The 27,298-nt window shown below is 42.2% G+C and overlaps 1 protein-coding gene across 2 annotated transcripts in view; it reads left to right on the top strand.

Moving 5' to 3' along the window:
* The window catches only part of igsf9b (immunoglobulin superfamily, member 9b), a 65,628-nt gene extending 39,572 nt beyond the window's left edge, over positions 1-26,056 (top strand). The window contains exons 4-22 of one of the 2 annotated variants that reach the window (XM_061986204.1): positions 9,652-9,798; positions 11,502-11,653; positions 11,874-11,991; positions 12,261-12,402; positions 14,360-14,505; positions 14,569-14,711; positions 16,129-16,269; positions 16,332-16,448; positions 16,517-16,667; positions 16,763-16,874; positions 16,947-17,122; positions 17,197-17,435; positions 17,560-17,644; positions 17,736-17,906; positions 20,820-20,856; positions 21,078-24,341; positions 24,477-24,646; positions 24,781-24,965; positions 25,129-26,056. In XM_061986204.1, the coding sequence (XP_061842188.1) occupies positions 9,652-9,798; positions 11,502-11,653; positions 11,874-11,991; positions 12,261-12,402; positions 14,360-14,505; positions 14,569-14,711; positions 16,129-16,269; positions 16,332-16,448; positions 16,517-16,667; positions 16,763-16,874; positions 16,947-17,122; positions 17,197-17,435; positions 17,560-17,644; positions 17,736-17,906; positions 20,820-20,856; positions 21,078-24,341; positions 24,477-24,646; positions 24,781-24,953 (5,684 nt within the window). In that variant the 3' untranslated portion in view covers positions 24,954-24,965; positions 25,129-26,056. The remainder of the gene's footprint in view (positions 1-9,651; positions 9,799-11,501; positions 11,654-11,873; positions 11,992-12,260; positions 12,403-14,359; positions 14,506-14,568; positions 14,712-16,128; positions 16,270-16,331; positions 16,449-16,516; positions 16,668-16,762; positions 16,875-16,946; positions 17,123-17,196; positions 17,436-17,559; positions 17,645-17,735; positions 17,907-20,819; positions 20,857-21,077; positions 24,342-24,476; positions 24,647-24,780; positions 24,966-25,128) is intronic. The other variant, XM_061986205.1, reaches the window with a different exon arrangement.
* The last annotated feature ends 1,242 nt before the right edge of the window (positions 26,057-27,298 follow it).

Raw genomic sequence — 27,298 nt, 5'->3', positions numbered from 1 at the left:
AGAACCCATTTTTCTATCACAACTAGTCCAGTTAGATTTTTTTGGCAGCAGCGCGGTTGCCCATCCGGGCCCTTTCTGTGTCACCACATTCTGATGAGTCATGGAAGTTTTAATTTAAGAATAATCCATTTGATACTTTGCTATGTGATCGTGTCAGAGTGTCAATGCCCGTGGTGAAAGTTGGCACGTGAGGCGGGTGTGCTTGCTGGTGCAGGGGTTAACCGAGCTGGACAGAGTGAGAGGGGCAGAGTTAACTGTAATCTATCTCACGACAAAGAGCTATTCATAAGAGGCTTAAACTGATTAGGGAGACCGGAGGATTGAAGAGGGAAATTTGGGGGAACGGGACGGGGGGGCTGTCCGAAGCATGGGGCCGTGTCCTAGACTTATGATTGTATTCAAGTCAAAACATATCCCACAATGCACCTCTGCCCTGCTCCCCTGTGCACATGCGGATAGACAAAGAAAAGCAGTGCTCAGGCTACTCAAAACTAAATCATATTTATTTCACTAATACTGTTGTTACGGGCTGTGTTTGGTGTTGTTGAGCTGGACCCAAGGATGCAGAGACAGCAGGTGATTCATTTCTCTAATCAGATTAATCACACTCTTGGAACTGTCATTAATCACGATTAATCACAGGCCTGGGAACGCTTCGGGATTCCCCAGGAGGAAGTTGCTAATGTTGCTCTGGAGAGGGAAGTCTGGGGGTCTCTGCTAGAGCTGTTGTCCCCACGACCCGATTCTGGATAAGCGGTTGAAGATGGATGAATCACAGGTTATTATTTGCTTGGATTAATAACATTTGCTTAAAAAATACCCCAATTTTTGGATACAAATGCAATTTGGTAGTCAGAATGTCATATAGGAAATCATGAAACCGTAAACACGACATGAAGCAGAGTGATGTCGCCAGAAAGACAGCCTGGCAACTGGAAGCTTAAATAATAGTGACATGATTAGTGACAGGTGCGCGAGTGCAAAACGGGAGACAGGTGCGTGACATGAGGACAGGTGAAAACTAATGGGTAGTCATGGAAACAAAAACAATGGAGCGTAAACAGAAACTAAAGAGTCTAATAACTAAACAAAACAAAACAACACAGACATGACAAGTTACGTCAGCAGATATCTCCATACATAGTAGATGTTTGTGCGAGTCCGCCATTTTAATCCAGTTGTAGTCCAACATTGTAGTCAATAAGTTCCTTATAATTTCTCTATGCTTTTGTTGTAGGGCAGACTTGCTTCTACATGCACATGCATGATTTCTGGAAAAAGTACAATTCTAACTTATCTGTCAGTATACTCGATATGGAAGAGCTAAAACCTATAAAATGACCGACGGGCAGAAGACGCGGTCGAAGTGGGCTTGGCCTGGAGGACGACAACGGCACGTAATTTAAGACTGCCCACAAAACGGGACATTCTCAAAAGACAGTTAGAAAACGGTTCAAAGATGGTCTGTAAAACAAAATCTATGCTAAATCTGGACCAAAGCACCACCATTAGATGTTATGTAGACCGCAGGAAAGGGTTTTGAATGTAGTAAAAAAAATCATAATATGACCCGTTTAAGCCATGTATTGGAAGAGGTGTCAATAGGAATACAATGGCAGGATATGAGTAGCTCAACACTCTGATATTAGACATCTCTAACAACATTTCACTCTTTGCAGGGTTTCCCCTAGATTCCCAAGATACCTGGGGCGGTGTGGGCGTGGTCAATATGACATCATCACATTAATTGCTATGATGCATGATTTTCTTTAAAAAGGCAAACAATTTATACATATATTTAAAACAAATATGTTATGATTAATTATAGTATTAATATATATATATTTTATACATAATATTGTTTTATTCTACTTTTCAATTCTTGCTGCTTGTTGTACAATGTACTTCTGTTAAGAATTTGTTTTTTTCTTAAGATTTCTCCAATCCTTTTAGTTCTTTCTTAATTAAAAACGACTAGCAACAAATATAGCATCTATTTCTGTTGTTTTTAGAGACTGTACTCGTGTTTAGAGACCGTTTACTTTTATCGCTTCATGTCCGCAACAAAAAGAGAGCTGCAGAGAGCCTGACGTCACACTTGCCTTACGCTGCAGGGAGCCTTCCTCTCTTAAAAGCCGTCACTGTCATCTTACATTTTGAAGATCGCTATCTGCGGGCATAGCTGGGATACTTTAAAGTATGTCTACATCGCGGACATGCTGTCTCTGCTCCAGACAACCCCATGCGTATTCTTTACGTCATCACAACATTTGGTTTCGGCAGCGCTGTTCCATTGATCAAAGTACGTTTTTTTTCCGGCCAAATTTTCTGTGTAGGACTAGTAAATAGTCCATCAATCCATCCATCTTCTTCCGCTTATCCGAGGTCGGGTCGCGGGGGCAGCAGCCTAAGCAGGGAAGCCCAGACTTCCCTCTCCCCAGCCACTTCGTCCAGCTCTTCCTGTGGGACCCCGAGGCGTTCCCAGGCCAGCCGGGAGACATAGTCTTCCCAACGTGTCCTGGGTCTTCCCCGCGGCCTCCTACCGGTCGGACGTGCCCTAAACACCTCCCTAGGGAGGCGTTCGGGTGGCATCCTGACCAGATGCCCGAACCACCTCATCTGGCTCCTCTCGATGTGGAGGAGCAGCGGCTTTACTTTGAGCTCCCCCCGGATGGCAGAGCTTCTCACCCTATCTCTAAGGGAGAGCCCCGCCACCCGGCGGAGGAAACTCATTTCGGCCGCTTGTACCTGTGATCTTGTCCTTTCGGTCGTAACCCAAAGCTCATGACCATAGGTGAGGATGGGAACGTAGATCGACCGGTAAATTGAGAGCTTTGCCTTCCGGCTCAGCTCCTTCTTCACCACAACGGATCGATACAGCGTCCGCGTTACTGAAGACGCCGCACCGATCCGCCTGTCGATCTCACGATCCACTCTTCCCTCACTCGTGAACAAGACTCCGAGGTACTTGAACTCCTCCACTTGGGGCAAGATCTCCTCCTCAACCCGGAGATGGCACTCCACCTTTTTCCGGGCGAGAACCATGGACTCAGACTTGGAGGTGCTGATTCTCATCCCAGTTGCTTCACACTCAGTTGCGAACCGATCCAGTGAGAGCTGAAGATCCTGGCCAGATGAAGCCATCAGGACCACATCATTTGCAAAAAGCAGAGACCTAATCCTGCAGCCACCAAACCAGATCCCCTCAACGCCTTGACTGCGCCTAGAAATTCTGTCCATAATAGTTATGAACAGAATCGGTGACAAAGGGCAGCCTTGGCGGAGTCCAACCCTCACTGGAAACGTGTCCGACTTACTACCGGCAATGCGGACCAAGCTCTGGCACTGATCATACAGGGAGCGGACTGCCACAATCAGACAGTCCGATACCCCATACTCTCTGAGCACTCCCCACAGGACTTCCCGAGGGACACGGTCGAATGCTAGTAAATAGTGCACAAATAATATATAACTATATGTATCCATTCATACTGTAACTACCTACCGGTGTTAATGTGTATGTTAGTGTGTTATGATGTTCATTATTTCCATGGTCTGTGAACACACTGTGTCTGCGGAGATTAGAGGTATTGTGTGTCGAGGAGTGAAACACGGAGGGTGCACGGAGGAAATACTTGTTGGAATTAGGCCCGTTGCAAGCATAAAATTGGCAATAAAAGCTAAAAAGAGCGTTGCACTTTGTGGGTCTTCTTCTGGACGCTACAATACATTATTTTACTTTAGTTTGTTTTCACGTAAAAAACCCTCATTTTTAAGGTGTAGCGGCTAATATTTGCCGTGGCGCACTGCCACATTCAATAACATTTAGGGGAAACCCTGCCTTGGGTGAGTCATTGGTAGATCTTTTCACCGCACCAGTGGATTAGCATATCCATTTTCTGCACTTAGTTGAACTGAAGCATAGCCTGTTGGAACAAGGGTTGATTTTAAGGTCGACTGAAACTGTCATGTGATATCTGCTGGAGAAAAGTAATCCAGAGGAAGAGGAGTAAGACGAGGAGGGTGTGCACGAGGGAGACGCAGCAGCTATTGTCTCGCCTTTCTCTCCCGTTTTCTGCCATGCAGTCTAATGATGTTTGTCCCTTCAAGCAGAGGGGAGTGATAGATGTGTCTGCGGGGGAGTTACGGCGCAAAGAGGTCAAAAGGGTCCACCTTTTATTGGTTGTCAGTGGATTATTGATGCTCACAATTTGAGTAACCTTTCCACAACCTCTCATTCCCTTCCTTGGTTGTTGTTCTTCTAATGTGATTGGGTCATGTGTTGAGGTATTTGCATTGTACGTGTGCATCAGCTCGTGATGCAGCGTCACACCTGCCAAAACGCCAGTTCAAGTTCAGAGAAATAAAAAGGCAACATTTGTCACGCAGCGGCAGCCTTTTGTTTGAATGCAAAATGAAGTCGTCTCCAATCCCCTCGCCGTACGAGACTTTGCTTTTCAAATCCAAACATGTACTTCCTCTTCCTGTAATTTTTCAAATCTGCCCCCTCCCCACGTGGTCGACAGTCTCCTATCCATGCCGTCCTGTTTCCACAGCAACCGAATTTAAATCTAAACTCACTGCCTCGTCGCTATGGTAACCTGTGAAAATGCGGAGTGGGGGGCTGTCGTCTCTTTGTAGTGACAGACAAGGGAGAGGCAGCGGGAAAGGGTTAAATGTCCAACAGGCAAACCAGAATTCCCTGGTCGTGAGCCAGGGGGGGGGCGAGCACCAATTTTTGAAAATCAACACACGCTCACGTGCTGCTGAAACCACAAGATCAGCAGCACTCATGGTCCGAAGGTGGGATATTTTTTCAAGGATTAGCTGTGGTTTTACACGTGAAAGTGTTTTGCCTCTCACACTGCATTTAATTCCATATACAACTGGAGGGGGAAATGCTTCTTGGGAAATGAGCATATCACGTACTCCTTTGAGATAAAGGCCTGAAGTTATCCCTCACCTGTTTTCAGGCACATTTTCTCGAGCCATGATCCGCCCCCTTGTTTGCCCGATACTGACCTGAGACCCGAGGTATTCATTTTATGGAGCGTCTCTGAGGAGAGTACTGCCCATCAAACGCTTGCATGAGTTCAGTCAATCATTAAACCCGACTATTAAGCACAGCAACAGCCCCAGTCAGGAATGCAGAGTTAATTAGAAGCTATTGTTGCTTGTCTATACTCAGTGTGTGTTTCTTTCTGTTTCCGAGGCCAGGTCTGAAGTCAAAATGAATTTCATAGCTTCCAGGCTCGCATCCAGACACTGCTTTTGTGAAGGGAAGTCAATAGTGAGGATGTTGGCTTTGTTGTGTGCTGTGCCTGCTTCAAGGTTCCACGCCATTTCGTATTGTTACCTCTTTTATACAATTGTTTCTTTTGTGTGAAATATAAAGTGAAGGGCCCAGCTCAAAGAATCAATTGCACAACTGTGTTAGTTGAACACCTTGCACCAAGGAACTGATTGGTTGCAATGATTAATCGTATTAAAGCAGGGGTGTCAAACTCATTTTTGACCGGGGGCCACATGGAGAAACATCTACTCCCAAGTGGGCCGGACTGGTAAAATCACAACGCGATAACTTAAAAATAAAGACAACTTCAGATTGTTTTCTTTGTTTAGAAATAGAACAAGCACATTCAGAAAATGTACAAATCAGAATGTTGTTGTTTTTTTTTTACACATACATGTTGCGGTTAATAGTAATCTATCTTTATTTGTTGTTATTTATACTTTCTGAATAAATGATGTGATAATGTTCATCAGTCAACTCATTGGTGTTAATTTTCAATCCATCAAGATAAAAAAATAATATCAAAATCAAATTACAGGATGTTATTTATGTAGTTTGATCATTTTCCTCGACTGGTGCACTAACATTATCCATCCATCCATTTTCTACCGCTTGTCCCATTCGGGGTAGCGGGGGTGCTGGAGCCTATCTCAGCTGCATTCGGGCGGAAGGCGGGGTACACCCTGGACAAGTCGCCATCTCATTGCAGGCACTAACATCATGTGTTTTTATATATATATATATATATATATATATATATATATATATATATATATATATATATATATATAGAGCATCATCTACAAAGATACAAAGAATTGCTATTGCGACATCTAGTGGACACATTTAGAACAGCAGTTTCTTTCATTCAAAAATTTCGGCTCATTTTTATACTTAGCAAACTCATCCCGTGGGCCGGATAAAACCTGTTCGGGCTGTACGTTTGACACCCCAGTAGTTTTGGCGATACTACTAATTTGGGTATCGATCCAATACTAAGTATTCACAAGGGCAGTATTGGTCATACCTATGCTGACACTGATACGTTGAATTTTCAAGATCATTGAATGATAACATTTTTGATCACAATTACAATCAGACAAAAACACAGAATGGCGGTGTAACAATATCAATTGCATTTTTAAATGTAATCAATCAATCAAAGTTTATTTATATAGCTCTTAATCACAAATGTCTCTAAGGGCTGCACAAACCATAACAACCAATTATGACCAAATCCTTTGATTTTTGTCCTTAAAGCCCTTTTGTGTCCAAGGACTTATTTCCGGAGTTTGTAAGCAATAACAAAAAACAACAAAAGATGTTTTTATGGTAAAAAAAAATATTTCTCTAACCACTGTGGTATCAACCTGATACTGTACTACTTGCTGTTACTTACTGTCGATATTTTTATGAATTTGTCCACCCTTGTTTCCATTCAAGAGCTCTATCTTACAGTTAGCGGTTGGCATATTCCCCTACGGTGTGTCGTGCAGCATGTTTAGCTATTCCTCATCCTCCTGGGATGATATCTATAAGAAACGTTGTTTATTTGCTGCCATGGCAGCAAGGATTACAGACTTAGAAGTCCCCTCCAAGGTTTCTCATTGTCATCCCGTTGGGTTGAGTTTTTTCTTGCCCTGATGTGGGATCTGAGCCGAGGATGTCGTTGTGGCTTGTGCAGCCCTTTGAGACACTCGTGATTTAGGGCTATATAAGTCAACTTTGATTGATTGCTTGACTCTATCGTCGGCCAAATTGATATAATTGATATCGCATATTGCGCATACCTAGTTATGGCAAGCAGAACGATTGTATTTCAACTATTTATTTAGTTTACCGGTAACTAGTTTTTCCCCAAAAAGGTTATAACGTTTTATCCGATTACTTGATTAATCGAACAAACTAACGATAGATTGCTTGATTACTGAAATAATTGATAGCTGCAGTCCTAGAACGGATGTTAGATGACACTACGTAACCTAAGAAAATTGTTTGTCGTAAACAAGAATGACGGAATGCTGGGAACTTCCCCATATTTACTTTCAAACTGCTTTGGCCACGGCCTGGTATGAACAACGTGTGTGTTTCCCCCTCCTTCTCACATCCCTCTGTCGTTAAAAGGCTGAAGGGGGTAAAAAAAAAAAAAACGAGTTCATTGAGAGGCAGAATAAAAGGAAAGAAAGCGTAAGGGGGGGTGGGCTTCAGTCTGCAGTCACTAGGCAACCAACAGATCAAGTTTCAAAGTCTAAAAAGGAAATAGAACAAGTACAGAGAAGGAGTGGATTCAGGAAGATGTGATAGTGAGATGTGAAATTTCCAGTGTGTGAGAGTGTGTAGGAAAGCATGGGTACCTGTTTGTGGTGAGCATGCGCATTCGCCCATTCATAGATTTCGCTGGATCTAAAATTTTCTTGCCGCAATTTGATAATGCACTCAAATTCAGCTCAATTTCTGAGGCCCGACAAAACACTGCAAACTGAAAAGTTGCGGACTGTGTGTATGTGATCAATAAAAAACATTTACTGGAATGAATGAAGGTTCATTCATTTTGTACGGAGTCCTTAAAGGCTTACTGAAATGCGATTTTCTTATTAAACGGGGATAGCAGGCCCATTCTATGTGTCATACTTGATCATTTCGCGATATTGCCATATTTTTGCTGAAAGGATTTAGTAGAGAACATCGACGATAAAGTTCGCAACTTTTGGTCGCTGATAAAAAAGCCTTGCCTGTACCGGAAGTAGCAGACGAGTAGCGTGACGTCACAGGTTGTGGAGCTCCTCACATCTGCACATTTTTTACAATCATGGCCACCAGCAGCGAGAGCGATTCGGACCGAGAAAGTGACGATTTCCCCATTAATTTGAGCGAGGATAAAAGATTTGTGGATGAGGAAAGTGAGAGTGAAGGACTAGAGGGCAGTGGGAGCGATTCAGATAGGGAAGATGCTGTGAGAGGCGGGTGGGACCTGATATTCAGCTGGGAATGACTAAAACAGTAAATAAACACAAGACATATATATACTCTATTAGCCACAACACAACCAGGCTTATATTTAATATGCCACAAATTAATCCCGCATAACAAACACCTCCCCCCTCCCGTCCATATAACCCGCCAATACAACTCAAACACCTGCACAACACACTCAATCCCACAGCCCAAAGTACCGTTCATCTCCCCAAAGTTCATACAGCACATATATTTCCCCAAAGTCCCCAAAGTTACGTACGTGACATGCACATAGCGGCACGCACGTACGGGCAAGCAATCAAATGTTTGGAAGCCGCAGCTGCATGCGTACTCACGGAACCGCGTCTGCGCATCCAACTCAAAGTCCTCCTGGTAAGAGTCTCTGTTGTCCCAGTTCTCCACAGGCCAATGGTAAAGCTTGACTGTCATCTTTCGGCGTGACGAAGTTGGTAGAGTGGCCGTACCAGCAATCGGAGGGTTGCTGGTTACTGGGGTTCAATCCCCACCTTCTACCATCTTAGTCACGTCCGTTGTGTCCTTGGGCAAGACACTTCACCCCTTGCTCCTGATGGGTGCTGGTTAGCGCCTTGCATGGCAGCTCCCGCCATCAGTGTGTGAATGTGTGTGTGAATGGGTGAATGTGGAAATACTGTCAAAGCGCTTTGAGTACCTTGAAAGTAGAAAAGCGCTATACAAGTATAACCCATTTATCATTTATCTTTCGGGAATGTAAACAATGAAACACCGGCTGTGTTATCCGGCACAACAGTCAGGGAGTGCATTCTACGGCGGGGGTGCGTTATCCGGCACAACACCTGCCGCAATACACCGATTCCCACCTACAGCTTTCTTCTTTGCTGTCTCCATTGTTCATTGAACACATTGCAAAAGATTCACCAACACAGATGTCCAGAATACTGTGGAATTTTGCGATGAAAACAGACGACTTAATAGCTGGCCACCATGCTGTCTCAAAATGTCCTCTACAATCCGTGACGTCACGCGCAGGCGTCATCATACCGAGACGTTTTCAGCAGGATATTTCGCGCGGAATTTAAAATTGCACTTTAGTAAGCTGGCATGTGTTTCAATGTTAAGATTTCATCATTGATATATAAACTATCAGACTGCGTGGTCGGTAGTAGTGGGTTTCAGTAGGCCTTTAAGCAGTTTTATAGAAGAGACGCCTGAACAATTTCTTATCCCTCATGATACAGTAAATATATGCTGAAAATATTAGGGGCTCAGCTGTAAAGTTCATGAGCGGCTGTGGCCTTTGTGTCATCCGCACTGTAATCTCTGCTCCTGCATTTGCTGACTGTGGCTTTCTGACTGCCTGAGTGCACTGACCCCTCTGTGTCTCCTCTCCCTTCCTCCCGCAGGGCGTGTCTCTCTGTCACGGGGCGCCTCCCTGCTGGTGGAAAGGCTGACCCTGGAGGATGAGGGCTGGTTCGAATGCCGCATCCTGCTCCTAGATAGCAAAACGGACGACTTCCAAAATGGCACATGGACCTTCCTCTCCATCACAGGTGCAGCCCTGCAGGGTTTTTGGACAAACAAGAGATGCTTATTTTGCTGGTTCATTATTGGTACTTTGATTGTTTACAGTGGGCACAGCATGTGGCTAAAAAGGTGCTGGCAACCTCAGCTCTCACTGTGTTATGCAATGATGAGTGCATCGTTCTGTCTTTGTAGAGAGAAGGCAGGATGTTTTCCACTCCTCTGTGGAGGGGCAAATGGGACCAAATGAAATAAATAAATTAGTGCTGCCAAATGATACATTTTTTTAAAATCATATTAATCACACTTTTAAAATTTAAAATTAAATTTAAAATTAACTTTAAAAAAGAGCCCAATATTTGGACACAAATGCAATTTTATTGTCAGAATGTCATACAGGAAAACATTTTTAATATTTTTCTTGAATGTACATTACTTATTTGTTCACAATTCAATTCTGATTCTTAGGGCGATGATTTGGTTTAGAATTGATTCTCGATTCAATACGACTGTTGATTCAAACATATTTACTAAGCACGTACGCTTTTTTTAAACTTATCTTTTCAAAAATGTATTCTAAAAAAAATGGATTTTAAAAACAAAATAGGTTTTTGAAAAATATTAATGAGATGGCGACTTGTCCAGGGTGTACACCGCCTTCCGCCCGATTGTAGCTGAGATAGGCTCCAGCGCCCCCGCGACCCCGAAGGGAATAAGCGGTAGAAAATGGATGGATGGATGGATATTAATCGATTTAGATTATGAATAAGAATAGCAGGATAAAAAAAGAATCGTGGTTCGGATGTAAATCGATTATTTTTGCGCACCCTAATATGCATGATTAAGGCAATCATTTTTTGTGTTTACTCACATGAGTTAACTTGTTATTTTTGACATCTTTAAAATAAATACATATTCAAATATATCTCTAAATGTTTCTTTATTTAATTGAAATTGGAATTTCCTGAGGAAAATGTGTTATTAAATGTGCCAATTATTGATTTAATGTAAAGTTATATTTATTTAACTATTTATGTCAATATATAATTAATTATTTAATATTTCTCAAGTTAATTGTTCATTTCACAATTTAAGTAGTTCATGTTGAATTTAAATATATCATGATTTGATTATTTCACATTTAAATTACGTTTGTAGTTATTCAATTATTTAAGTATTTATTTGATTAACCTGTGTGGCAGCTTCATTAATTTAGTTTATCCGTCAAACTCAGTCAGTAGTTAATTACACATTTAAGTAATTATTTGAAGATGTATGTATTTATTTAATTCTGTCCCATTTGACCCTACAGACTCTTTGTGTGAGCTCAATATTTTTTGGTTAAATGATCAAATAGGAGAGCTCAACATAGGTTTTGTCATTGTTTTGTGCCATTCTTTCAGTTCTGCCATAGATGTAACTGTGAATGTGAAAGTAGATTTGATTTGAATGTCCATTTAGTGAATTAAATACCTACTTGTGGTGTATCACGTTGCAGTATATATTCTCGTAGACAATAGTGGTTGAATGTGTCATATTACATATAAATGAATATATAGGTGAAGTAATTCCAAAAATAGACAAAAAATCTGATGTTACATTAATTTTAAGTGAATGGTTCAAGTGATGGCAGTGATGCAATAGAAAGAAAAAATTTAGTTTGTTAGTCTGAGCCACAATTTGGGTAGAAATAAACAGAATAACTATTTCACCTGTGCTGCATTTGTTTCAGCTCCACCAGTGTTTATCAAGAGGCCACCAACTTTTGTGGAGGTTCTTCTTGGAGACTCACTGACACTCAGCTGTGGAGCTCATGGAAACCCTCGCCCAACTGTTGTGTGGCACAAAGACGAGAGCCCAATTGAAAAACATGAAAAAATCAAAGTGAGAAAGATGCCTTGATTGCATTTGCAAATCTTAATGAAACCCTTAACAATTATCTGTGATAGTTGTAGCTAATTGTAAATACAGTTATAATAATAATAATAATAAATTCATAATTAATTAATTAAAATTAATAAAGTTGTAGCTAGTGTACTAATGATAATAAACAATGACTATCTTTGAAATGTGTGCTCTTTCTTTCTCATTTGGCAAATTTCAGGTATACAATGGTAGCTTGTCGTTGGCCTCAGTCACAAGAAACATCTCAGGAGTGTACACATGTCACGTTTCCAATACAGAGGGCAACCTGACACACACAACCCAGCTGCAGATCAAAGGTGAGTGCTGAGGAATAGCAAGAGAGGCATATTGTTTGTGAAGTAACACCGAAACGTTTATCCGTGGCATCAGTGAACTTGAAATAAGTCAGACTTAAAGGTCCACATTATTATTGGCAGTGATGTTGCAGCCTGTTTGACACTCATGGTCTGTAGTGACCCCTGCAGTTTTTTTTTTGTTATTGCAATAATTGTGGCCATGCCGCGATGTTGACTCTCTGCATTCACAACAGCATGATATCTACTTTCCTTTCGCTTTGCCTATGAAGGACCGCCAATCATCATCATCTCACCAGAAGACACCACTCTCAACATGTCCCAGGATGCAGTTCTACAATGCCAGGCTGACGCTTACCCTTCTAACCTCACATATGAATGGATGAAACAAGGGCAGAATGTTTACCATATTGAGTGAGTCTTTCGAATATTAGCATCCATAATGTTTATTACATGTGTACTTTGTGTCAAATATAGTATCTTCATAAATTTATAGACACAAAGCTGCCATTGATTGTTTTAGTTTAGGACTTTTTTTTAACTATAAATTTGATAAGACACATACAGTAGGGAAGGGATTCATATGGCCCCAATAATCAACCTATATGTGGAGTAGGGCTGGGCGATATTGCCTTTTTTTAATATCTCGATATTTTTAGGCCATATCGCGATACACGATATATATCTCGATATTTTGCCTTAGCCTTGAATGAACACTTGATACATATAATCACAGCAGTATGATGATTCTATGTGTCTACATTAAAACATTCTTCATACTGCATTAACATATGCTACTTTTAAACTTTCATGCAGAGAAGAAAATCACAACTAAAAAAATCACTAATTTTTCTCATACGGTGTTGATGTGGAAATGTTTGCCTCGGCATTTTGATGGTGTGGACGTGTGGCACCGAACGATGTTGACATGCGGAGTGAGCACTCTTCATTCTGCAGGGGACTTTATAAATGATGCTAAATATTAGCAGTGTAGCCGAGTGTCCTGGGTTCGCCTATACAGTGTACTTATCTAATAGATTAATAAACGGGAGACATTAGAGCAGGTTCGGTAGCCACCGCTTCTTTAATGTCAACATCACACACCTCCTTCCACAACCACACACACCCTACGTCACAGCCCTACGGCAACTCTGGAGGGACAAAACTCCTCCTTACCTAACACACTCCGGTAACTTGGGACACCCTGAACTGTTTGTTACAGCAGTAATGGTACTTTTTATAGCAACGCTTTTGCCCCACTCTTGACAAATTACGGTTGTCTGTTCGACATATTCCCACTTGAAGCCAAACCACCGCCAGACGATGGACCCCCTGCTTACTTTTCTTGAGAATTAATTCTTCCTTCATTTGTTACCAGCTTCGCACCTTCTTTCTCTCATATTACCGCTCGCACCACTCCGCTAGCATCACAGCTAACTTTAGCCATGCTGCTACCTCTCTGCTCAAGGAGGGCGTATACGAATGTGACGTATGCGTTGACAGTATGTGACGTGTGTAAAAAGGTGCGCTTGCTGTCTGTGAGAAGGACAGACAAGACAGAGTGGGAAGAGCCTGTAGTGTAATGCCCGCAGCTAAAAGCAACTGCGTGAGAACGTATACTTGAATATCACGATATAGTCATTTTCTATATCGCATAGAGACAAACCCGCGATATATCGCGTATATCGATATATCGCCCAGCCCTAATGTGGAGGTTGGTTGTTTTGTAATGCAGTCTGTTGAAAATGATGGAAAGGGCCACTCTACATAGCAACAACGCTGTGGTCAAAGTTAGAATCACCACAAAAGTGGCCTTGTGGTTAGAGTGTCTGCCCTGAGATCGATAGGTCGTGAGTTCCAACCCCGGCCGAGTCATACCAAAGACTATAAAAATGATGCTTGGCACTCAGCATCAAGGGTTGGAATTGGGGGGTTAAATCACCAAAATGATTCCCGAGCGTGGCCACTGCTGCTGCTCAATGCTCCTGCTCACTGCTCCCCTCACCTCCCAGGGGGTGGAACAAGGGGATGGATCAAATGGAGAGAGTAATTTCGCCACACCCAGGGTGTGTGTGACTATCAGTGGTACTTTAACTTAACTTAAAACACATGTTAAGATATTCAACTCTACTGTGGCTGAAGTGGATAGTGAAATGATAATGGAAAAAAAATGTTTACAATTGAATTTAACGCACATTTATATACAGTATTTTTGTCCGATCACTGCCATACTTGCCAAGCATAGTAGATACAAAACAGCACATTTGACAAAATGTATTCTAATTATTTCTTGTTATATATCAATTAACATTTGTGACCACACAGTTTTTCCTCTGTCAATTAAATTACCTCTTGTCATGTTTGACTTCAGATCTCTAAAGTCCAGAGTGAAGGTTTTGGTGGATGGAACCCTTCTGATCCCTAATCTAATCCCAGAAGATGCTGGCAACTACACTTGCGTCCCAACCAATGGGATATTGTCCCCACCCTCAGCCTCAGCACACCTCAAAGTGAAACGTAAGAAAAGGGAGCACTCCATGTTGCATTCTGTTAGTAGCTAATTCCTCCTCCCCACTGCAGACCCTGCTCGAGTTGGACGAATGCTCAAAGAAACCTACTTGCCGTCTGGTATGGAGGGTGTCATTGTTTGTCCTGTCCAGGCTGATCCTCCTGTGCTCTATGTGAACTGGACCAAAGATGGGAATAATTTGAATCTTGACAAAGTAAGTTATGTACAGTGCATCTGGAAAATATTTACAGTGCTCTACTTTTTCCACATTTTGTTATGTTACAAAAAAATAATTGTGTACTCAAAATTCTACTTTTAAATTTTTAAATGTTTTAATTTTTTAAATTTTGTTTTGTTTTGTTTTGTTATTGCAATAATTGTGGCCATGCCGCTATGTTGACTCTCTTCATTCACAACAGCATGATATCTACTTTCCTTTCGCTTTAATGACATAATGACAATAATAATGACAATATGAAACTTTTAATTTTTTAATTTTTTTTAATTCATTTATTTTATTTAGCTAATTTAGTAAAAACTACAAAAAACTTTTGAAAAATCACATTTAACTAAATATTTACAGCCCTTGCTCAATATTTTGTTAAACCACCTTTGGCAGCAATTACGACCACAAGTATTTTTGAATACAATGCCACAAGTTTGGCACACCTATTTTTGGGCTGTTTCGCCTGTTTCCTCTTTGCCCATTCCTCTTTGCAGCACCAAGTAGGATGGGAAGCGTTGGTTTTCATCCAGGATGTCTCTGTACATTGCTGCATTTACATTTCCCTCTATCCTGACTAGTCTCCCAGTTTCTGCCACAGAAAAACCTCCCCACAGCATGATGCTGCCACCACCATGCTTCACTATAGGGGTGGTGTTGGCCTGGTGAAGAGCGGTGCCTGGTTTCCTACAAACATGATGCCTGGCATTCACGCCAAAGAGTTCAATCTTTGTCTCATCAGACCAGGGAATTTTGTTTCTCATGGTCTGAGAGTATTTCATGTGCATGTTGGCAAACTTTTTACTAAAAAATGGCTTCCAGCTGGCCACTATCCCATACAGGCCTGATTGGTGGATTGCTTCAGAGATGGTTGTCCTTCTGGAAGGTTCTCCTCTCTCATCAGAGGAATGCTATAGCTCTGACAGAGTGACCATCGGTCTTGGTCAGCTCTCTGACTAGACTAAGATGAATGCAGCAATGCACAGAGACATCCTTGATGAAACCCAACGCTTCCCATCCAATCTGAGGTGCTGCAAAGAGGAATGGGCAAAACTGCCCAAAGATAGGTGTGCCAAGCTTGTGGCATTTTATTTAAAAAGACTTGAGGCTGTAATTGCTGCCAAAGGTGCATCAACAAAGTATTGAGCAAAGGCTGTGAATAATTGTGTACATGTGATTTTTTTAGTTTTAATAAATTTGCAAAATAAAATAAAAACTTTCACATTGTCATTATGGGGATTTGTCTGAAGAATTTTGAGGACAAAAATGAATTTATTCCATTTCAGAATAAAGCTGTTACATAACAAAATATGGAAAACGTGAAGTGCTGTGAATACTTTGCAGATGCACTGTAATGTAGCACCACTACTCTTTTGCAGTGGACATTTATCATGTTCCGTCTTTCTAGCTCCCAGGTTGGATGGTGAACTCAGAGGGCTCAGTTTTTATAGCAACAGCAAACGACAATGCGGTGGGCATGTACACTTGCACTGCGTATAACAGCTACGGGACCATGGGTCAGTCTGAGCCCACCCAGGTCATTCTGCAGGTACGGAACTCTGTTTAGTCTCAGAGAATTTTTTTTTGACAAAGACTGGTTCTATATTCCAGGATCCACCCACATTCCTAATGCCTCCTCGGCCGGAGTATCTTCAAGAGGTGGGCAGAGAGTTGATCATCCCCTGTGAAGCCAGTGGAGATCCCGCCCCCAACATAACATGGAGCAAGGTGCACAATTTTTGCTTATTAAAAGAAAATAGTTTTTTTTTTTAAACCAAATACATCTTCTTTACCAGATTGGCCCTACTCCCCGTTCTCAGTACTACGTGTTGAGTAACGGTTCCCTCCTGCTTCAACCTCTCAGTAAAGACCACCATGGAGGATGGGAATGCTTGGCCTCTAACCGTGTTGCAACTGTCAGTGCAGGCACAGTGGTCATGGTGTTAGGTAGGTGGAGTCGCTGTCAAAAAAACAGGAGCAATCAGCATGCAAATGTTCATAATTCAACACGTTAAACTCACAAAACTACTTGTCTGTTTCAGGCACCAGTCCTCATGTTGTGTCTTCAGTATCTGTCAACACAGAGATGCACCAGGCCAATGTATCCTGGGTGCCTGGATTTGATGGCGGATACACCCAGAGGTTCACTGTGTGGTAAATAACACCATTATTGTGTCGTCCTTGTCAACTCTTGACATGCATTTATATATGGCTTTTTAATGTTAGGGTCAAGCAGTCATCAAGAGGGAAACATGAATGGGCATCGTTACCTGTACCCACGTCCAAGAACTACCTGCTGGTTACTGGTCTTCTGGCTGGGACTAGTTATCAGTTCAGTGTCCTACCTCAGAATAAACTCGGCTCTGGACCTTTCAGTGAAATTGTTACTGTTACAACTGAAGGTCTGTGAATATATTGAACCACTTTTGTATTGTGAAATGCATGGACTTAACTTAACTTTGTGTTTTCCTGTTAGCTCTGCCAACAGAAGCCCCAACTGTCATCACCACTCTACCAATACTGGAACCCCCCATTTTCTTGTCTGCCAACCGCACCAGACGAGGTGTTCTCCTCCAATGGTCACCTCCTGAGGCTCCGTCCTCTCCGCTGACAGGTTATGTGCTGCAGGCTCGCCGGAATCAGGGCCAGTGGGTCACCCTCAGCAGCAACATCAGTGCCAATCAGAGTGAAATCCTAGTACAAGGGCTACTTCGTGTAAGGCTTGTTTGAAATCAAACATACATAGTTGTGGTTACAATGCATGCACATTTATCCTAAAAAAGTATAAGAATTGTTTTGTTTTACTCCAAGATGAGCTAATCACATTGCTGTGTTTCAGGACTCCAGTTATGAACTGAGGCTGTTGTCCTGCAGCAACAAAGTGTTCAGTGAACCAAGTGATTTCGTCAATATATCTACCACAGGTGACAGACAGGTTTTCTTGTTTTAAAAAATATTGTGTGCACAGATTTATTGTGTATTGGAAAATATTAATGACGACAATGTGACTTACAGGGATGGAGATTTACCCTCTACGCCCAAGTTTCTTGGAGCGTGTCCCCGAGCCGCTGCTGGCAGGTGTAATCGCTGGGGTGTGCTTCCTTTTCATGGCCATTGTGCTATCCTTGGTAACGGCTTGCTATATGAGTAACTGGAGAGAACGCCGGCGCAGGAAGAGACAAAAAGGTCAAATATCATATTTATAGATATCTTACTTACGAATACGAATGCCTTTGATGTGGAATAAAACACGATTATTTAAAGGAGACCTATGATGATTTGAATCCACATTTAAAACACTGCCTCCTGGTCTAAATCAGTGTGTCTTAACCATAGTTGGGCCGCATAAAAATATCTGTTTATCAGCTATGGTCTGTATGGGCCGCAGCGATACTCTGTTGTAATACACGTTTTCCACCACATGTGGCAGTAATGACAATTCCATCCATTCGATTTCTACCGCTTGTCCCTCTCGGGGTCGCGGGGGTGGCTGGAGTCTATCCCAGCTGCATTCGAGCGGAAGGCAGGGTACACCTTGGACAAGTCACCACCTAATCACAGGGCCAACACAGATAGACAGACAACATTCAACATACAGAAAAGGTCTGGAGCTAAAGTCATAGAGACGTTTCTTAAGCGCAAAAATGTTGACTTAAGTGGAGAGGATTAGCTGGAGCCTATCCCAGCTGACTTCTGGCAAGAGGCCAGATACACCATAGACTGGTCGCCAGCCAATCACAGGGCACATATAGACAACCATTCACACTCACATTCATACCTAGTGACAGTTTAGTCTTCAATTAACCTAAAACCTGTTTTTATTTGCACTTAAATTGTATTGACAATTTATTTAAGTTTATTTATTAATATCAATATAGTTAGAATTCATTTATTTTAGCACTACATAACTGTAAGTATTTTTTTTTAGCAGTTTTTATGAGTTCCTTATTTTGCAGTAAATTTGATTAGTACTTAATTTGGTAATCAGCATGGCTTAAAAAGTCTTGAAGCCTTGATTATAATCGTTGTGATTGACACATGATTTCATATAATTTGACAAGGTTTGTCCTGTTAAACTGTAAGTAGGTTATATATACAGTAATTATTGAGTACGATTAAAATCAATAGCAAGATTACTAATCCAGTGTTAATATTGGAGTCGACCCTGAGCCCCTCTTTAGTGGAAAAGTTTGGCCCTGAGGTAAAAAAAGGTTAAGAACCCCTGGTCTAGATAATATGTATTGGATATACTTTGGTGTAAATTTAGCTTCATAGTCACGTTTATAACCTACAAACCCCGTTTCCATATGAGTTGGGAAATTGTGTTAGATGTAAATATAAACGGAATACAATGATTTGCAAATCCTTTTCAACCCATATTCAATTGAATGCACTACAAAGACAAGATATTTGATGTTCAAACTCACAAACTTCATTTTTTTTTTGCAAATAATAATTAACTTAGAATTTCATGGCTGCAACACGTGTCAAAGTAGTTGGGAAAGGGCATGTTCACCACTGTGTTACATGGCCAATGGGAGACAGGTCTGGACTACAGGCAGGCCAGTCTAGTACCCACACTCTTTTACTATGAAGCCACGTTGATGTAACACGTGTCTTGGCATTGTCTTGCTGAAATAAGCAGGGGCGTCCATGGTAACGTTGCTTGGATGGCAACATATGTTGCTCCAAAACCTGTATGTACCTTTCAGCATTAATGGCGCCTTCACAGATGTGTAAGTTACCCATGTCTTGGGCACTAATACACCCCCATACCATCAAAGATGCTGGCTTTTCAATTTTGCGCCTATAACAATCCGGATGGTTCTTTTCCTCTTTGGTCCGGAGGACACGACAGTTTCCAAAAACAATTTGAAATGTGGACTCGTCAGACCACAGAACACTTTTCCACTTTGTATCAGTCCATCTTAGATGAGCTCAGGTCCAGCGAAGCCGACGGCGTTTCTGGGTGTTGTTGATAAACAGTTTTCGCCTTGCATAGGAGAGTTTTAACTTGCACTTACAGATGTAGCGACCAACTATAGTTACTGACGGTGGGTTTCTGAAGTGTTCCTGAGCCCATGTGGTGATATCCTTTACACACTGATATCGCTTGTTGATGCAGTACAGCCTGAGGGATCGAAGGTCACGGGCTTAGCTGCTTACGTGCAGTGATTTCTTCAGATTCTCTGAACCCTTTGATGTTATTACGGACCGTAGATGGTGAAATCCCTAAATTCCTTGCAATAGCTGGTTGAGAAATATGTTGTCTTTGTAGCATATTCAACTGAATATGGGTTGAAAATCATTTGCAAATCATTGTATTCCGTTTATATTTACATCTAACACAATTTCTCAACTCATATGGAAACGGGGTTTGTACTTTCTGCATATGTCTGCACGGTGATCTTTTGTGGAGATGTTCCCAGGTTGAAAATGCAGTCCCCACCCTCTCCAAAAGTATTCCAATGTATCTTTTGAAAATGTACACTGTTTAAATATTAATATGTTTTTTTCCCGACACGATCGAAAATAAACTTCATAAATATTATATTGACTCCCCCGGTCACAACATTAGGTACGCTTGCCCATTCACCATATGATACAGAGCTGCATAAAAAAGCTGTTTTTCCGCATTATTTATTTTTCTGCATGTCACACATCAGTGTTATTGTGCATATGCCAAGATTAGATAATCAAATAATACGTTATCTTACATTTTCTTGTGTTTTCTCAAACCAAGTAGTAATGTCTTCTTCTTTTTTCATCTGAGTTCAGTCCAATTTTGTACTGGTCCATCTGGTCAAAAAAGTTCTGTGTTAAATGTCATAAAGACAAATAAACACAGAAGTATTTGCCTTACAGACATTAGAGCAGGTGGTAGGGCATTATATGAGAATGAATAACACACAAGGCTGCAGGCAGCCGCCATAACAGTCTTACAGCATAAAGTAGATATTGTTTAACCAGAGTATCTAACTTTGTAACAACATTTATAAGTCAGAAGAGACGAAAATCATCATTGGTCCCCTTTAAATATATGTGCACTGTCATGAATGGACAACAAGTCTTATGTTTTGATTCATGCTTTTATTTTAGATCTCCCATCTGCTTTCCAGAAGAGCCCATCTTCAGAGTAAGTGAAAATCGTTAACTTGAAAAAACAACTGGAACTAACACAGATAGTACACCATTTTTTAGTTATAATAATGTCCTTATAGTTTTCTCTGACATGTAATGCTAATTGAATGAATGAATGAAATACGTTTATTTCAGTCATACTAATTTAATATACTTGCTGAATGACTGTTGAATAATTTTCTAATTTTTATGGTTTCATCTTTTTTTTTTCCTTAGAGCCCGATCTCCTCCTCGCAGCCCCGACAGTGTCTTGAAGCTGAAGCTATGTCCACCGCTTCCTTTCTTCCCCACCTCCTCCTCCCAGTATGGCTCCTCCTTTGATAAAGTCAGCCGAGGAGAATACCAAGACCAGCGCAAACAACTCTTGGCTAACTCATCTCCACCACCGCATTACGCTCTTTTTGAGAGCCACCTGGGGTCGCAGGCCCCCTCCCCAACAGCTTTGGAGTCAATTTCCAGAGGCCCAGATGGACGTTTCATAATCCAACCCCTGATAGAGGGTTCTAGTCCCTCTAATAAGAAAAATTTGAAGGACATCTTGCTCAGCAATGGTGGCGCAAGTAGCTCCGGAAGCAACCAGACCTCATTCAGGGGCTCCCCAAAATCGAGCATCTTGAGTTCTGACAAGGACGAGAGAAAAAAATCTCCACTTACTGTGGATGCACCTGAACTTAGCAGGCCTTCATCCTCCCCAGGAAGGGTTCTGGCTATTGCTCGGAACTTGTCCCGTCATGGCTGCTTTTACTCTGATGATGAACATGGCTCAGAGAACCTATTGGAAAGAGCAAGCTTTTATTCAGACAACAGTGAGAAAAAGCCTAGCGATCCCCTTAGAAGGCATCGCATGCCTGCTCGCACTGAGGACTTATTCCCTGTTTTGACCAGGAGAACCTATATTTTAGATAGAGAAGAAGACAGTGCACAGTCTTCAGGCTATCAACCAATGACCAGTCACTTGACGGACGATAACACACAAGTCACCCAACTTGACAGTGAACTGGAAAACGATAGCATCCAAAAATGCATACAACTAGCCAAGGAGAGGGAGAAAATGGAGCGGGAACTAGAACGCTATACAAATAGTCACAAAAACCAAGATCAAAGAAAAGACATACAATTTACCAAGGCACAGAGCCCTCATTGTAGCATATCCCAGTCTGATGACGAACCTGTATGGAAACCACAAGCTGTTACTCTCCGTCAAAAGCCCAGGCCCTCAGGCCACACAAGTCGCGTAGCAGACTACAGAAGAGCGTGCTACTTTGGGAGCACTAGTAGTCCCATGGACCGACTTCCTAAGTCTCACATACCGTGGGACATTAGCCCTGTTACATCGGTCACAAACATGGTTCCAGTAAAGAGCAGCTGGGAGTCGGCCAAAATACAGCATTCTCATACATGTGAAAGAACTGCAGATGATTCACTGGCTGATTCTCGAGTCACTGAGAACACGTCCCTGCCTCTGCCTTCCACTGATGTGACCTTTGAAAAAACTCACTGTCTAGAGACACCCCTCAGAGCCAGGTCATTGAGTCCTCAGAGAGATTCGGATATGTGTACAAAGCCTATGGCCGAAAGCCTGAGGCAAAATATTAGTGACAGAGGTGCTCCTTCTCGGTCCAGAAGATCTTATGCTTATGGAACACAAAATTGGGATTCAGCTTCCAGAAGTCCTTTAGTTTGCAGTGAGAGGGCTGAAAGTCCAGCTCAACCTTCAACATCATACGCAACCACAAGGGGTCCCAGTCTCTTGGGTTTCCCTACATTACCCTACGAACATCACACAAAGTCAAAGACCAAAGACAGGGAAGGCTGTGATGACCACCAAAGTTTAGGTTTAGAAAGAGAAAATATCCGAGCACGGTCCAGGAGGAGTGACAAATGTCTTTTCTCTGATAGTCCCAGCCCTGTGTCGATGTTGACGCTGGTAGAAGAAGCTGAAAGGGACCAGTCCAAATGTTCTGTCCCGAGAATGTCAGGGTCTTTCAAGACCAAGCTTGTCGCATCACCTCAAATGTCATCACTTCAGACAAGTGCAATTCTGGAATATCTGAGCCTTCCGGGTTTTATTGAGATGAGCGTTGATGAGCCTCTCGAACCAGCGGAAGTGTCTGACACTGCCGTACAAAGTTTGGAACGAAAGTCTGGAGAATCCAAGGTGGCTAAGCCAGACGTAGTCCCTAAAAACTGGGAGGTTCATGTCCAAGAAAAAGGTGAATCAAATAAACGGAAGGCTTGTTTTGAACCTTCACTTTCTAGAGATAAACATGGCTCTAGGCATTACAACGAAAGTGAGTCTTTACTTTGTGTAAGGTTTACAGACAGCATCAGATCACCATCGCCAGCTCCAGAAAAAACTAGCAAGCAGCTGTACAACGAGAAAACACAGATTAGAGCTGAGACTAAAGTCACTGATTCAAGACTAGGTTCTAGGCCAGCTCATACTTTGCTCAGTGCCGCTAAAGGTATGGTCGATATAGTGTCAAAACAGTCTCAGAGCTTTGGAGACAGTAGTGAATCTTTATCAGAGCAACCACAAAGACAAGGTTCTCAAGGCAACAGGACCAATAACATTGCATCGCGAATAAATCAAGCCCCTGTACCGTTTCTTAAAAAATCCTTCAGCGTTGGCCCTTGTCGAACCCTCTCAGGTATGGGACCACCCAGACCTTTCCTTAAGAAATCTATCAGCTTCGGCTCCCAAAAATGGGAGCACTTTGAGAGCCCGAGAACATACATCTCTGAGAGATGTTACTGGGACGAGTTCCCAAATCCTGATGTCAGGGTGAAATCTTACAGTTTAGGTCATGCTCCTTCGTCTTCTTTTCTCAGGCCAGGTCCTTCGTGGAGGGAGTATGTCCCTTTCAGACGTCCCAGCATGAGCAGCTTAGAGAGATCCCAATGTGGGCAAAGATCTAGTCCCTCCTACCTCACCCCTGCAATGTACCCACCCAGAGAGAGATCACTGTCCCCAATGTCGGAGCCCTGCAATCCACGAAGGCAGGCTACCGTTTTCTCTGATTCCTCACGGTGGTCCCCCTCGTACCCAGACACACTAAGGTCTGCTCAGTACAGATATGTCCCCATGCCCGCATCTGTTCCCCCCCATCACCAAATGTGGCCAGGCCACAGAACCACAGAAGACATGAGGCAGATGGATCCCAGGAGAGCCCCCCCGAGATCCTACCTGCCCAGAGGCATCAGCTGGCCCTCACCCTACTGCATGCCTTTTCCTCAGAGGGAAGGGGACAACTACCGACCGGTAGACAGACCCATGGGGAGGGGGGGTGAGACAGACGCTCGGGAGGTCAGAGAGGGCGGGAGGGCCAGCTACGCCAGTCAGAGCAGTGGGAGGGGTAGTGCTGGTCTCTTCCGCCAGTCGCTGTCCATCACTCCCACGCTGCTCAGCTCCCCTGAAACCACGGAGGAGAGCGAGCGGCACAGAGCTGAGCTGGATCTACCTGGGAGGAGATCGAAAAGGTGAACTATTGCCTCACCAGGAAATAGACGACAAACAGGACTACTCTCGGTGGAGGGATTTATTCATCTTGCCAAAGTAACACTGTGGTTTTTGTCTTTCGTATTGTTCCTGACCATTTTGTTCTATCCCACTAGAAGGAACACGTCAGTAGATGAGAGTTATGAGTGGGACTCTGGAGAAGCGTGTGTGGACATGGAAGTCCTGGAGGCCTTGAGGTTGGATCGCTCTAAAGCAGATTTTTGGACAGGCAGAGAGGGGCTTGTGCGCGATCAACCCGCTGGCCTCCAGGACCAAACCCACAAAGGTTGGTATTGTGTCTGCAGCCATCTTGATGTTGCATGTGTCATTGTGCCATTGGACGTGACGGTGCTGCATGTGCTCGCCCCGATTATTGTGAGCTTGTCCCATGCATTTCCTCTCCGCCATGCCCTCCCCCAGGCCCGTCTCCCTCCGCCCGCCCACCGATCTCCAACCCAACTCGCAGCCACTCCCTTAGCGAGGCGCGCTTCCACGCTCTCCGGCAGGAGTACCAACAGTACAGACAGGCTCAGGAGTCCATGTGTTCCCGTGACAACGATTCGGACTCCGACGGCAACTCGGCTCTGCTGTAGAAGCTAAACTCGGTCCGTCACTCTCCTGCCCGCCTCCCGTCTTTGCTCACCCACTTTCCTCTTGTCACTGTTTCCTTCCACATGCTGTGAATTTGTGCTTGCATGCCAACGTTTTGACAAAGCTGCTGCTCTTTCCATGTATTCTTTAATGCTACAATACTCTTTCTTTCCACAGGTGTGACCCCGGCAGACTACTGTGACCTTTGACATTGGGGAAGTAGCATCCATCATCTGTTACATCTGATAATCCCAGCGGTTTGCTCACATTTGTCATCCGATGGCCATCTCTGTACTTTGGATTATGATGCTGAGAAGGGATTATTTATTTTTTGTGCATCTGTGTTGTTTTTTTGGTTGACAATCTGACACAGGCACTCCTGGGAACAAACTACTTCAGCTAACAACAGAGTTAAGGTGTTAATTTTCATGGTAATAATTATTTTTACGAAAAAAAAAAAAGAATGCTTATGACAATTATTTTGTTCTGAAATTGAAATGTGGTACCATGATTTTTTTCCAAACATTTCCCTACTTGCATTCTAATATAAATATTGTTCTTATCCCTTTAAGGCCACAACCTCAGGGCAGTTGATTAGTTTTCTGATTAGAACAATGTATTATTTGCCATATTCCCCTCCTGTTTGCCTAAAGAAATGTGTTTAAATTACTGTCTAAATGGTCAGCTATGATAGTTCAAAGAAAACACATGCCTTATTTTTATCGTTTGTATTTTCAAAATTCTACTTGATTGCCCAGCAGGATTTCGTAAACAAGCTAAAAGTATGTACTTTTTTATTTTTTAACCTATCGTTTGCTCACATACGTTTTGTGAGGTCTAATATGCAATATGTTTACAATTCACTGATGTGAAGACAACACTGTGAGTGGTTCAGTCTTTTATGAATTATGTTGTTATTTACTGATGATGGTATGTCACATGACCAGCTGTTGTACTTTGAGAAGTACTATTTTTACTCCCAGGAAGTTGTCACAGGTGGTGGCAGTGTTCATTTCTGCTGAAAGATTTGGAAGTTTTGTACAGAAGCAAAAGTTTTATATCTGGTGGTCTTGTACATTTGTAATGAATAAATTGTTTTATTCCAGAAAAATGCAGTTATTGTTTGTTTGTATTTAATGTAAGACGGGGGTGTCCAAACTTTTACTGAAAAGTCAAAGTATGCGCAGGTCATTTTTACACTGTTGTATTTTGTAAAAAAAAAAAAAAAGATAAAACAGACATGTTTTTAAAGACAACATTTTTTTTGTTATACAGTATGTGGCACACATATTATTACTAGTTATTAGGATCAACATTTCAACTTCTTCACGTTACATTATGGGCCTGATCTGCTAAGATCTAAATACCACACGCTGAACAGCGTGTGTAAACTATAAAATTATATGTACCGTTAGTGGGTATGTTGCATGTACACCAACCTATTCAAATGAGGTTTGTGCGTGTCCTATGGGAATTTCACCATGGAAACACTCATTTACGGCACATTCGTATTATCATGATCCTGTGTGTTGTGATTTTTCTGGCCATTTTAGAAGCAGTCCTGCTGTGCGAACTTCGACAAAACCCACTTTTTTCAGTTATTTTTTATACAGGAGATATACCATAATATTTCCTATATGAAAACATGTCATTAAAAAATATCAGCAGACTCCACAACACATCAATTTGATTAGTTTTAATCAGCCCCTGAAGTCATCTATCGAATATAGGAAAATAAAACATCCATCCATTTTCTACCGCTTGTCCCTTTTGGGGTCGTGGGGGGTGCTGGAGCCTATCTCAGCTGCATTCGGGCGGAAGGCGAGGTACACCCTGGACAAGTCGCCAGCTCCATCCATCTATCCATCCATCCATTTTCTACCGCTTATTCCCTTTGGGGTCGCCAGCTCATCGCAGGAAAATAAAACACTTTACTTAAATAATGAGTCAAATATTTGGCGTACCACTAGATTAAGCCCCAGTATCACATAGTTTGAGAATCACTGCTTTAGTAGATCAGCCCTGAGTCTTTTTGCCCCTTTTTTAACTGTTGTTTTTTTTGGGACAATATGCTGTGTGAATGCTGACAGATGCAACATGTATATTTTTTATATAATTTCATAGTTGGTGAGAATAAATAAATACAATGCATAAATATAAGTTCATATTGTACACATGATGCGATTAATAAGATATTTCCTTGGGTTGATTCATGCAAGTTTATGTTAACTTTATTTTTATTACAAAACCCATGTAAATTGGAGGGGAATATATTTTTTGTTCCGGTTTGGTCACTGTGTTGGGGGGACAATTAATATGTGACGGAATTAAAGAAGCAGCATGAGAC

The sequence above is a fragment of the Nerophis lumbriciformis genome, linkage group LG12 (assembly GCF_033978685.3).
Source record: "Nerophis lumbriciformis linkage group LG12, RoL_Nlum_v2.1, whole genome shotgun sequence".
Taxonomy (NCBI): domain Eukaryota; kingdom Metazoa; phylum Chordata; class Actinopteri; order Syngnathiformes; family Syngnathidae; genus Nerophis; species Nerophis lumbriciformis.
The sequence above is the reverse complement of the archived record's forward strand: the minus strand, read 5'-3'. Positions and strand labels throughout refer to the sequence as shown.